Source organism: Mustela lutreola, chromosome 9, assembly GCF_030435805.1.
Source record: "Mustela lutreola isolate mMusLut2 chromosome 9, mMusLut2.pri, whole genome shotgun sequence".
NCBI classification, from domain to species: domain Eukaryota; kingdom Metazoa; phylum Chordata; class Mammalia; order Carnivora; family Mustelidae; genus Mustela; species Mustela lutreola.
Window position 1 is genome coordinate 62,658,414 of NC_081298.1, and position 14,039 is coordinate 62,672,452.

General features: G+C 39.1%; 1 protein-coding gene across 1 annotated transcript in view; it reads right to left on the bottom strand.

The window, feature by feature from the left end:
- Nucleotides 1-724: 724 nt before the first annotated feature.
- SLC9A4 (solute carrier family 9 member A4) overlaps nt 725-14,039 on the bottom strand; it is a 69,064-nt gene continuing 55,749 nt past the window's right edge. The window contains exons 11-12 of the mRNA XM_059134399.1: nt 13,128-13,215; nt 725-6,906 (exon numbers count right to left, since the gene is read on the bottom strand). Coding sequence (XP_058990382.1) covers nt 6,551-6,906; nt 13,128-13,215 — 444 coding nt within the window. The 3' untranslated portion in view covers nt 725-6,550. The remainder of the gene's footprint in view (nt 6,907-13,127; nt 13,216-14,039) is intronic.

Here is a 14,039-nt window from a genome sequence, read left to right on the forward strand (position 1 = left end):
AGCACAAACTCAAAACAAGGGCAGCCTTCACCAGTGAAACAGTACACCAGCGAAACCCAGAGTCCTAGTTTCACTAGCTCTTCGTTACCTAGAAAAATTCCTGTAAGGAAACAAAATAAATGAAACACTGTGGGGCCTTCCTTCCTTTTCCACTGGTCCAAGGCCAGGGTGCCAAGTGACCCCTTATTTTGAAAATTTCTATCTGACTTTATTTTTAGTATTTTCATTAGTCGAAAGATAAACTCCGATAGGAATAAAAATACTCAAATTATAAAAACCAGTTAAAGGATAATTCATGTTCTCGGTTCCCTATACTTATTCCAAGAGTCCAGAAGCAATGATTTGGTACTGTTAGCTTCAATTAGCATATGTACATCAAGCCAAACATAAAGGAAACTTGTGTTTGTGGCAGCAGTGTATAAATAAAACCAGAACTATGACTTGAAGTAGTGAAGAGATCTCAAAAATTCAAATGATGGTGGTATAGACGGCAGATTCACTTTTTAGGTGACTCCGTATTCTTTACAACAGTGATGAAGGTGTTGCTATAGCTAAGATATAATTAGTGGCTTTGGAGTCAGATAGCTCTCCATGTGAACACACTGCCATTTGTGTGCCCTTGATGCATCCCTGAACCGGCTGTGTCCTTGGTGAAAGCTCATCTGAGACTCAGTTTCTTCATCTGTAAAATGAGGATAGTAATCATAACACCAACTTCACGAGATTGTTATAAATATTTAATTTTATTTCATTTTTAATTTTTTATTAAATATTTTATTTATTTATTTGACAGAGAGAGAGAGTACAAGCAGGGGAAGTGGCAAGCAGAGGGAGAGGGAGAAACAGATTCCCCATCAAGAAGGGAGCCCGACTGGGGGGTTCGATTCCAGTCCTCCAGGATCATGACCTGAGCCAAAGGCAAACATTTAACCAACTGGGCGACCCAGGCACCCTGAGAATTTAATTTTTAAAAATGTGTATGAAAAGTTCTTAGGGGGCACTTGGGTGACTCAGACATTAAGTGTCTGCCTTCGGCTCAGGTCATGATCCCAGGGTCCTGGGGTCAAGCCCCGCATTGGGCTCCCTGCTCAGTGGGGAGCACTGCTACTCCCTTTCCCGTCCCCCTGCTTGTGTTCCCTCTCTGGATATCTCTCTCTCTATCAAATAAATAAAATCTTTAAAAAACAACAACAACAAAAACAACAAAAGTGAAAAGTTCTTAGTAGAAAGCCAGGCACATGCTGTTTCCAATTAATGGTACAATGCTTACCAGGAATATATGTATTTAAATATTAGATGAATGCTTTAAATATTAGATGAATGCTTCAGAACTCAGTCATTCTACTAACCCCTTTCCAACCTCTGTAAAAAACACAATTTCAAAATCACATCACCTTCCACTGTATTTATTTGTCCATTTTAAACCCAAGTTCCTTTTTAATTTTTTTAAAGATTTTATGTATTTATTTCACAGAAAGAGACACAGCGAGGGAGGGAACACAAGGGGAGAGTGGGAGAGGAAGAAGCAGGCTTCCTGCTGAGCAGGGAGCCCGATGCGGGGCTCGATTCCGGGACCCTGGGATCATGCCCTGAGACAAAGGCAGATGCTTAACCACTGAGCCACCCAGTTGCCTAGCCAAGTTCCTTTTTTGTAGGATGGAAGTCCTCCATTTCTTCCCATTGGATCTTTCCCAAGTGAGAAAAAAATTAAATTCTCAATTCTCCTCAGGGAGAAAGTTTAGGTCAATGGCTATGAACTAAATAGACTCAGTTTCCAGCATCTTTGCTGGAAGTGGGGAGACCTTGAACCCCTTATTCAATCTCTCTAAAGCTGTACTCTTTCTTTTCAGATGGGGTGACATTGCATCCAACTATAGTAAAGCATTTTGAATAGTGCCCAGAGTATAGCAAGCCCTCAAGTGTTGGCTAATATTACTGTTTTATTCAAGACTAATCTCTTAGGACACAGAGTATCCACCTTGATTTTAGGACCACCCATTTTGATTCAAGATTTATATCACTGTGTCTGGAAACAGAGTAGTGACCATCTCCATTCAGTTTACAACATGGCTCCAATTACTTTGTTGAATAAGCCCTAACATGAAGAAGGCCAGAAAATGGAAATTTTGATTTCTGACCTGCCATACTCACTTGGAGCACCCTTGGCTTGGAAGCTTGTTAGAGTCTCAGAAAGAAAAAGAATTTATTAAATCAAATATTGTACACAGATGAAACAACATATCACTTGCTAATTACAGGAGTGACTAGCACTGATGCAGGCATCTCTTTTATTCCCTTCGGCTTATGGCCCAATTAACAATTAGCAGTGACTAATGTCCTAAAAGGAAGCTTTCTGTCTGCACTGCTGGGTTTTCTCAGGAGGAGTTAGAAATAAGATACTTGACAGAGTTTAGTCAGGGGGAAAAAAAATTAAAACTACAAGAAACTACCTGTATTACTTGTCAATAAAAATATTTTCAAAAACCCTACACAACACAAACATATGCACTGCCCTTATTTATTAAAATATATATATATTTTCCCTAATTTTAGGAAGTTACAAAACACAATAAAAACTACTTTTTTTTCCAGGCTGAAAGTCCTTAAACACTTATTTCACTAGTTAATATTTATAAGTTAAAAATAATCATTCTTTCAGAGCGAAGGTCTCTTAGAGAAAAGATTTCAAGTCAAGGAGTTAAACCCCAACGCAGAGAAATTTTCCCTTTCTTCACTGGGTACCTGTCATGAAATGCAGGAGTAGGTCTTCTAAATTCATTGTCTCTTTGAGAGTAAGCCATGCTTAGGATCGGGTACCATGGTGACCATCCCCCCAAGCAAGGAAATACAATAATTTTGAGGTAATGACAGAAAAATTAAATAAGCTTTGCTGGAAAAACATGAATCTGTATCCAGACCTGATTTCTGGTTTTGCTACAGATTGATGGATAGCCCCAAGTGTCCTCAATTATGTCATTCAAACTGCCTCTCAGAAAAGTCTCAGATGTCTGTTATTTATACTGCTTCATGTAATATTCCTCTGTCATGAGTACCTGCATTTTTGCCTAAATACTTATAGCTGTTAATGATCAAGCTCTTACTATAAAACAAGCACTAAGCTGAGAATTTTCCAAATATTACCTAATTTAATCCTAATGATGAGGTAGATTAAATAACTACCTTATTTTATCAATGGGTAAATTTTAGCTTGGGAAAGATAACTAGGTTGTCCAAAGTCCCACAGCTAAAATCGGCTTTCACCCTCAGAGCCTGAGCACTGAAGTAACTATGTTGATTTAAAAATCTAAATGATCTGAGTGGCAGACATCTGAGGAGGTGAGGAAGTTTTCTAGGAACTTCCCTATGGGCTGGAACCAACAATGTAGGCCGAAGACCTGAGCAGTAGTAGTCACCTCTTCTACCCAGGCATGGTAATTTTATTACTGAATTCAAGTGGCAAGTCTAGCCCTACTTCCCATGACCCTGTAACTGTTTCTCAGAAGAGAAGCATAGTATCTGGCCTTCCCGAGAAAGAAAACCATGAGGGAAGCACAATAGAGTGTCCAGAATGCCATCCACAATCTGTCATAGCAGACTCTCTCCTGCAGCCAAGGTTTCTCTTTTAGCAGGTGATGAAAGACAGGGGAGGTCCCATAGCATCCCATCAGGTTTGGGTGGGGTGTGTACAAATATTTACCACATTCCAAACACCAGCAAACATGTGGGAAACCTTTAGGGTCCTGTATAGGATAAAGAAAAGGAAATGCTCCTTTACCCAAATTCAGAATTTACTAAAATCTAAGTCCATTAAGGCTAATAATAAGAACAGGTTTGAGAAAGTAAAAAAACACTGAGGGGCGAGAGGCAGGGATAAGATTCTGTGGGTTGTGTGTTTGCTTTTTCAAGGTTGAAGATAGAAGGGCAAATTCAGCCCCTGGTGGAGAAGTCGCTGGGCCCAGGAGAGCACCCTCATGGGATTCCGACCTCTCCCTGAACACGAAGGGAAACAAGAAGCAGATATTTCTCAGCACTCAAAAGGGAACTTTCTCTGCTGCACTGCATGGTGCCTGTTGGAAAAACTCGTAATGTGAAACCCATATCCAAGAGCACTCTTGGGGTATTGATCATACCCTCAACCAATCCCGAGTAGGCTGTCGCCAGTGGGATGAAGATCAGGTCACATTACCTTTGGAAACCACCCTGGATGACTGAGGAAAGAGGCCATTTCCACCATGAGCTCGCCAAGTCTACCAGCTACCAGGACCACAAGGGACCTCAATATGTCATACTTTGCAAGAAGGAACTCCAGAGCCACTTTCCTGACACAGTCAGCCAGAGCCAGACAGGATCTAGATGAACAGAGGGCCTCGGGGCTAACAACTTTATGATGTTTTCTACCAATAAAAGGGGCAAATTCCCATCTATTCACTAAATCCCACTCTCAAATGGCAGCAACATCTCAGAGAAAACAGAAGAATTAGATGAAGTCCACTAATCTTTAGACTTTGCTAGCTATTCTGGGTAGCCAGACTAGCTGGGTACTCTGACTTTCATAGTTTGAATTTCTGTTATGTGGAGAATCTAGCAAGGAACCCAGCCGAATCTTAAGAATCAGCTTTGCATATGGCTTTGGAAAGGTGATTTCTGATGCTTCTATGCTATCTCTGTATCTTCATCTACAGTTTGAAGATAATGACTCACTGACTCCCTCTCATGGGGCATCAAGTTTTTTCTGTTGCTTTGACTGCTTGTTTGTTTGAACAATAATAAACGGCAAAAAAACAACAACCCAAACCCAGAGATGCCTGGTTTTTATACATACTTCTATCTCTTTGGGCTGATTACTATTACTTGGTAACACATAACCTAACATATTTAGGCAACCTAGAAGCAGTCTTATATTTCAGATTCAGAAGCCAAAAAATACCAAAAAGTCACTGTTGCCTCAACATTAATAGATAATCCACTATGTATTGTAATAACTAAGACCAAAAAAAAAAAAAAAAGAGAGAGAGAGAGAGAGAGAGAGAGAAGTTTAAAAGAATAGAAAAAGGGTAAATACGAAACATAAAAAACACTACTGTTGAATGGATAAAATTTAAAATGAACAGACCATCCCCCTTGTCCTTCAGACCACGTCAGATGCGCACACAGGAATACATGCAATTCCTAGATAAGTTCTGTAACACACACAAAGTGATGTGGGACCCCCAGGAGGAAGCAGATCACTTCATTGCTTCTGAGTAAGGGGATCAAGGCAGGTCTAGAGAGCAGGGTGCATCAGAAAGCATCCTTTAAAGATGTATATGATTAAATCATTTGGGGATGATTAGAAATATCAAATATAGGGCGCCTGGGTGGCTCAGTGGGTTAAGCCGCTGCCTTCGGCTCAGGTCATGATCTCAGGGTCCTGGGATCGAGTCCCGCATTGCGCTCTCTGCTCAGCAGGGAGCCTGCTTCCTCCTCTCTCTCTCTGCATGCCTCTCTGCCTACTTGTAATCTCTCTCTGTCAAATAAATAAATAAATCTTAAAAAAAAAAGAAATATCAAATATAGCAATGATCAAGGATAGTATGCTTAATTGTTTATGATAGATCAGCCATTTCACACAACAAATAAATATGTGTTCATCTACAGGTGGCCAGCAGAGGGAAGAGGGAGGGAGGACAAGAAGGGAGGAAAGAGAAAGTCATCTAGCAAAGCTGGTGAGCTAGACCATCTGGACTGTGAGGCTCAAGGTCAAGTCTGGCGGTGATGAGGATGGAAAATTAAATAGGGAAATAGTTTCCAACCCTAGGGCACAGTATCACAGCCTACAACTACATGTCTAACAAATACTTGTTGCTCGTGTCATCATTATTAAAGACTGTGTATGGCTATTTCGTTTTTAAATAGACTACAAGCCCATTGCTTGTAGAACATATCACAGATTAATCCTCTAGAACATATCACATCCATTTATTATTGCTACTGATTAAATATAGCCATGTTGTGGCAAATTTTGCCTTTCCCCAGAAGTATAATTCTCACATAGTATACATGAAAATGAAAACTGAATGCATTCTCTCTAGATAGAGTACAGCCAGCTTTGAAAGCAGCAACTCACCATGGACCTTGGGCAAGGTGTCTTTCTTTGTAAACACAGAGGACTGGGCCAGGCGATTTCCCAGGCCCTTTCCAGTTCTAACTCGTTTATAAGCTGCACATGCAGATAGTCAAGGTGAATTACTTGACCAATCATGCTTGTATCTCAATGAATTTCATAGATCACACACTCTTAGGAATTTTAGCAATAATCCCTGTGATGATTAACATTTATCACTTTTAGGGAATTCACCTGCAGAGTACACCAACCAAGAATGTAGCAGAGCCCACAAATTTGTTCCAAGTCATTCTCCAGAAAAATCCCCCTTCCTCTAATAGATACATGTCTAATATCTTCTGAAAAATAAACTCAGTAGCTCTCTTTGAAACTTGGAAAATCCTTCTTCCACAATAATAGGAAAATGGACTCTTGAAATACATGGAGACAATCCTGTGGATGATGAAATTATTTTCTTTGGAGCAATGGACTGTGGGACCTGTGGTGTTGCTTGCTGGGTCTGTGCTCCGCTGACCATCGGGACCCACCTGCTGAGGCCTCCTCCTCACTCTCCTCTCCAGATTCAAACTCTTCATCTACTGCGTGGAACAGTGGTTTGGGCCGTAGTGCCTCCCTTCTGCCTGTGCCAACATGCTCTTCTTGGCTTGTGTTTCTTGGATACCCAAAGTGCCATGGCTTCCCTCCTCTGGGAAAACTCTTCATTGGGATTATCTCTTGTGTCAGCCGTCTTTCTTGAAGTGTCCCTGTTCGAGGGTGTGGTTTGAACATGATGGATGGGAGCTCTGAATCGCTGCTATCATCACCTAGGAAAATATGACAAGAGGAGGAAAGAATACAACTGAAGGTCAGAGAGGATGCCGTATCGGGGTGGCAAGAACTCAGAGTGAAACAGAGTCCTTGAGGTTCCAGTTTTCACAGTCACGGGTTTCACTTTCCCTGCCCCAGTGAAGGCATAGAATAGAAGCATATGTGCTGGGTTATAAACAGAAATGCACTGAAACCTGTGTATCAGGCTCCTTCAGGTAAGTAAGGGAGTGTTTTTTGTTTTGTTTTGTTTTTTTTTACAAATCAGATCAACTGGCCATAGGCATTAGGCCATAAGGCACAAAGATGCTTTGTGTTGTCAGAGACCAATGTTTAACTGAAGGTTCCGTGGTAACTGTGATAGGAACATGGTTGGTTTGGATTTTTTGTTGTTGTTTGTTTTTGTTTTTTCAGATTTTATTTATTTATTTGAGAGAGAACATGAGCAGTAGGGGTGGGGAACGCAGAGGGAGAGTGACAAGCAGACTCCCTGCTGAGCAGGAAGCCTGATCCCAGGGATCTGGGATCATGACCTGAGTGGAAGGCAGACACTTAACTGACTGAGCCACCCAGGTGCCCTGGTCGGTTTGCTTTTGAATCCGTTGTTACCAGAAAGCATTAAATCTGAGTTTCATCCCTTTGACCTTGAAAGAGCCAGTCTTGGAAAAATGGGTGGGAGAGAGCCACCGCAGATAGCCATGTGTGGCAAAGCCACAGTGACTAGATGTCCTCCCTTCAAAGGAAGTCAGAGGTGAACAGATTACCGCTGGCACATGACAGCCCATGATAATAGTGGACATGTCCTTGCATGGAGAACTTGCTATGCACCCATCACTGTGCTAACTGTTTTATATCTACAATGCCATTTAACCCTTATGACAAGCCTTGGAGATGAGTATAGTTAGCATCCCCATTTCATAGGTAAAGAGGCTGAGGTTTCAAGAGGTTAAGTGACTTCCAGTATCACACAGTGAAGATGGGTCTGCATTTTAGCAGAATCTGTCCAGATGCACATCTGCTCTCTGCCACACTGAGCCTCACTCCCTGATACATGCCATGTGCAGGTCAGAGGCTATGCCAAGGGCAGAAGGAAACCACTGGGTATCTACGTAACATCCCCTCTCGAATGACCTTCCAAAGACCTCATCCATGCCTAGGACATTGTGTTTTCCCTACTTACTGTGCACTCATCTTCAAGGGAATATCTTTCGCAAATCTCATCTATTCTCATTTCCTTAAGTTTTAACCTTATAAATTTATTTTCCCTTTAAATAGTCTCCTGAGATTTTAAGCATTTTAAGAACTTCATATTTAAATCTGAAAGCAGAGTTTTCTCCCACTCTTTATTCCCTCTAAAAAAAAAAAAAACCACAAAGCAAAATAAAACCCCAAAGCTAGAACAGATATGCACACAGGTATACAAAAGACAAAATGTGCTGAGCCATCAGAAAAATTTAAAATAACCTGTTCATTAATGTTTTCCTAATGTGATTGAATTATCCTCAGAACGTAGCCTGGAAGTTGAGGGGAGTGGGGACAGGAATCAATTGTTTGAATTTAAAAAAATTAGTTCAGAATATTTGTCCATTTTTTTTTTTTCATTACCTCCCTTTAATTTGTGCTCCATGACCTGGCCTGGAACAAAAGTTCCTCTTGATCCTTTGGTACTTGGAATATTACCTAAGAAAACAATGGCCTGGATGCTTCTGCCCCAAGAGCAGTCTTTTGTCCCTCCCCTCTGCCCCCTCCTGGTTTCCTACCCCTCCTTCTAAGTGTATGTTCAGCATCAGCACATAGATTATAGTTGATGTTTCCAGACCACCTCTGCTTATTAGAAAATAGGTTCCAAACCCTAGGAAGAGGCTTGAACAGACAACTTACAAGGTTCCACGCAACTTAAGTCAGTAGATGTGTCCAAAAGGGGAGAAAGAAGCCAGGGGAAAGGGGAAGAGGAAGGAGGAATATTTGGGGCTGGGCTTTGTCCCAATTGCAAAACCTCCTGCCTGCAATACTCAGGCTGGCAGTTCCAGGGAGAGATCAATGGAGAACTTGCAGCAGATTCTGAACATCTATTCTTCTATCCTCCACTTTAACTTCTGGACATTGGCACCCAGGGGCAGGGTGAAGGAGAAACAGGAAGTGCTTCTGCATAGGGCAAAGCAGAGCCTGACACTCAGGGGGTGACCATGGATTATCTCATACAAAATTTGCTGTTTAGAGACCTAGACCTTGGGTGCAACCCTCCCTGCTCCCTTTCCTCATGGTATTATTTTAATTCTGGTAAAACATACCATTTTAACCTTTTTTTCCCCATTGTCACCATTTTATTGTATAATCTTGTGGGATTAAGTACATTTACACTGCTGTGTGTCCATCTCCAGAACTCTCTCATTTTCCCCAATCCACATGGATTGTCAGCTATCTCAGAGCAGGAGAGGTCAGTGTCCAGGAAGGAGTTCTGTACGGATAGCACCAAGTGAGCCTTGGCTTTTTACAGAAGAGCCTTGGAAAAGTATGTGGAGCCCCCACACATCTAGACTAAGGTATATTCCAATACTGGAGAGCAAGGGTATAGTGAGAAAGGAGAATGTTCCCCAAGTCATAGCCTGGCTACCCAGAGACTGTTGGCTGGATGCTGTCTATCCCTCCATAATCTCCCCTAGAAGCTCTCTGGCCACTCCTTGTTTTGTCCTGGTGCAGAAAGACTTCAAGTTTGGAGAGAATGTGAATTCAAATAATTGTGCCCAGAGACACACTGAGAATTATTTCAGTCTAACTCTGATTATTATAATGCTTTAAAATTTATTAAGGATAGCTGATAAATTAAGTCCCACTTGGAAAGAATATATGCACCTCTATGTTCACTGCAACATTATTTACAACAGCCAAACTATGGAAGCGGCTCATGTGCCCATTGATTGATGAATGGATAAAGAAGATGTGGTATATACATACAGTGGAATATTATTTAGCCTTCAAAAAGAATGAAATCTTGTTATTTGCAATGACATGAAAGAACCCAGAGAGTATTACGCTAAGAGAAATAAGTCAGTCAGAGAAAAACAAATACTATATGATTTCACTCACATGTGGAATTTAAGAATCAAAACAAATGATCAAAGGGAAAAAAGAGAGAGAGGTAAACCGAGAAACGGACTCTTAGCTATAGAGAGCAAACATAGTTACCAGAAGAGAGGTGGGTGGGGGATGGGTGAAATAGATAAAGGGGTTAAGAGTACAGTTATCTTGATGAGCACTGAGTAAGGGACAAAATTGTTGCATCACTATATCATACACTTGAAACTAATATAACATGGTATCTTAACTATACTGGAATTAAAATTAAATACTTGAAAAAATTTAAAAATAGGTCTCACTTATTACTTTCCCATCTCAGATTTCTAGGTTAACCACGATTTTTGCTCATCTAATAAAAATTTTGAGCCAGTTGTGCACAGTTGAAGGAAAAATACTGCATTGGAGATTGAAGATTTCATTTCATTCCCAGAATTCATGTTCAAGTGGCAATTCTGAAGTGTCTTTCTTTGCAAGAACACCTCTAGCTACCCACATCAAGTCTTTTTTGATGTTACTCAGTAGTACTAATTATAATGGGTAATATTTCTTTCTCATTTACTTGATTCTAGGCACTGTTCTGGGAGATTTGTATGTGTTGACTGGCTTCATCTCAGGACAACACTGGTCTATGTAGGAGGAATCAATATTCTCCTCTTTACAGAGAGAACAAATAAGTAGGCTTTTGTGTTTTCTTCATATAAGTCCTTAGTATATTATTATTTTTATGGAAAATATGAGTGAGATGCCTTTTAGGACATCTGTTCAAAGAACAGGATCCTTTGACCTATTCATCTATTCATCTGGTGAATAATGTAGACACATTTCCAAATGTTAAACAACCCCTACTTCTGGAATAAATCCCACTTTGTAAGGTATAGTATTTCTTTAACATTCTACTGTATCTTGTTAATAATGCTTTATTGAGGAATTCACATTTTGCTCAAGTGAGATTGCTATGTGGTGGTCTCCTGCTACAGGAGCATGTGACATTGATGTTCATCACAAGAAATGACCATGAGAATTTCATGTTTTCTATGCATTCAAACAATATAAATAGCACCAGATTATTTGTACCAGGAAGATTGTTAGAAATTAATTTACTGTACACCCTACAATGGTGCTCTTTTGTTTTGTTTACTTTTGTTTGCGGACTAGCTCTTTTATAACATAAAATGGCACTGCTTTCCAGAAGGTGCTCTGGGAATAGATGTCTAGATCAATGAAACAGAACTGAAGAGCCCAGAACTCTCTTAGGATAAGTGACTTTAGCACAGCAAAGGTGGCATCTCATCTTAGAGGAAAAGATGGGGTTGGGGCAGGTACACAGCCATTGGAAAACAATTTGAAGGGTGTCTCTGTCTTAATCTACACAAAGATATATCTCAAATGCTCGAAACTTAAATGGAATTGTTAAACTATTAAAGTTTAAAAACATTGGGTAAATCATTTTTTAATTTTTCTGTGGAAGATGGAGCAGATCTGATTGGTTGGAATAAAATTTTCTGAATGGTGAATATATCTAAAAAATAACAGATAAATGTGAAACTGGAAGATAAACCATGGGCAACAAACATGAGACAATAGATGATATCCTTGTTAAACAGTGTTCTTCCAATTTATTTTAACAAAACAAACAATGGAAAAGAAAAAAAGAAATTGCCAGAGGCAGAAACAGAAACTTCCCAAGAAGAAATACCATTGCTTCCAAAAATATGAAAAGATTTGACCTTACTAAAAATGAAACAGGCTCAGATAAAAATTAATATAGTATATAAATTTTATCCTATCTCATCATAGTTTACTCGGAAGTCTGAGTGATGGTGAAATGATTGGCAATGACCTTTCTCATAGACTGTTGGTATAAGGGCAAATTTAAATACGTGCAATTTTTGACCCCCAAATTTTGCTTCTAAGAAAATATACTAAGGCAATAATTGGTTATTTGTGCAAAAAAAATCACAAGTGATTTGAAGAGCTATTATATATCATTTCTCATATTACATATAAAAACAAAATACCTTAATAGTTATTAATATGGATTTGGCTGACTAGGCTAGGATTATTTTATATAATTGACTGTTATTTACTCATAAAAATGATTATTTAGTTCATATCAATTGAATGGAAATATGTCTATAGTAGATGGTTGAGTATACTAGACAATTTATAAAAATTCCAAAGCAGTAAGACACAATGATTTTGTGGATAATATGATACTGTGTGTTTTTTTCTTTCTTTCTTTTATCAGGTACAGATAGGGTAGAGATCAGGATGGGCAGACAGAATTATAGAAGAATGCTTACCATAATGTTCTATAGTGATTATATCCTGCTCTTGGGGTTTCAAGTGCTTTTAACTTTCTTATTTTATGCTTTTTCCTACTGATTGATTTTTATTTTATATCAAGCATGTTTTTAAATCAGAAGAAAATAAAGTTTCATTTTGAAGAATAATTATATTCACTCTTCAAAGACTGAATTCTAAAATCTGATACATTTAGCTTATTTGAATTCGAATCGATTTTTAAGTCTTAAAAATTTGGAAAAATTTAAATAGATAATATGGCATATTATATATTATATATCATCTTTTGCTCATAGAGAATCATTTTACGTCTAAGGCCATACCACCCTGAACGCGCCCGATCTCATCTGATCTCGAAAGCTAAGCAGGGTCGGGCCTGGTTAGTACTTGGATGGGAGAATCATTTTACATATACAATAATAATGGCCTTTATTAGAATAATAGACAGCTTCAAAAATTCTAAGAATTCTACTTAAAAATTAGACATTAAAGGGAAATGGTTAATCTGTAAATTTGATGAAATTATTTTAGTAAGACTTAACCAAATTTGGAGAATTCTGCTAATTCCTAAATATTTCAAATATTTAATTTGAGTTAAAATTTTTCAAATATTTCCAAAGAGTGCCCATTTTACATTGGCAAATTATCCCCCCTGGGCTATATCCATCCTGTTGCCTTTTCATATGGCCTGTGAACAAAGAATAGTTTCTACCTTTTTAAGGGGCTGAAAAAAAAGTTAAAAGAAGAATATTTTATGACAGGTAAAAATGAGATAAAATTCAAATTTCAATGTCTGTAAACCAAGCACAAGGAAAAGAACAGCCAGGCAACAGGTTACCTGTGAAATCAGCAACATTCGGGTCTCTTCTTATTGGCTCAGGGTGGCCATAGGGAAAGGACAAGTAGCGGATGTTTTTAGTACCAGCCTGTGGGTAAGAAGCAGAAAGGAAAAGCATAGGTGAGTCTGCCATTCAGATTATCCCATGGGAAACAGTGGGAGCCACAGGCCCACAGTGGGCATCTCATGTAAGTTACAGGCTTGCCTGTATTCCTGTTTCTCTGGTTTAAAGACAGCAGAATGCCTCAGTCTCCAATATGTGTTTCCTTTCCCTCCCATGAGGGAACCCCTTGGATGATTTTATTTTGGAAAACATTTGTTTTTTATTAAGGGAAACAAAATTATGGGTTATTGGGCTGTATTTTTATAGGAAGAAATAGAGATCTACGAAGATCTTTGTATGAAGATCTATGTATTCTACTCATTGGATTAATTATGATTAAGTGGGATAAGCCAACTAGCCTTTTTGTACTGGAGTTCCACTGTCTGGAGAAAGGGGATAAAATGCCTTTGTTTCACTGTTCATGGAAAGAGTCTGAGGATAAAGTAATACATCGTATTCTTTGCAAATAAGATATCACTAGGAAGTTTACAGGTACCTTTTAATGTTAGCTCGTCAGATGTGTGCTTAAGGTAAGCATTCCTACAGGATCACAGGTTGAATACTTTGTTTGATTTTATTTTGAAAATGATGAAGTGTGAAACTAAAATGTTTGAACAAGGCCACTTAACCCTCTGTTCAGGCAGTTAGTGCTATTATTACTATCCTCCTATTATCACTACATTTGAGCCATGGAGACTAGGGGAGAAATTAGAATCTATCCAGACGTAACCTTTGTCGGGAAATTCCAGTGAATTTGTTTGATGTGGCCTCAAATAGCATAGTTCAGATGCACCGTGGTAATATGAAGA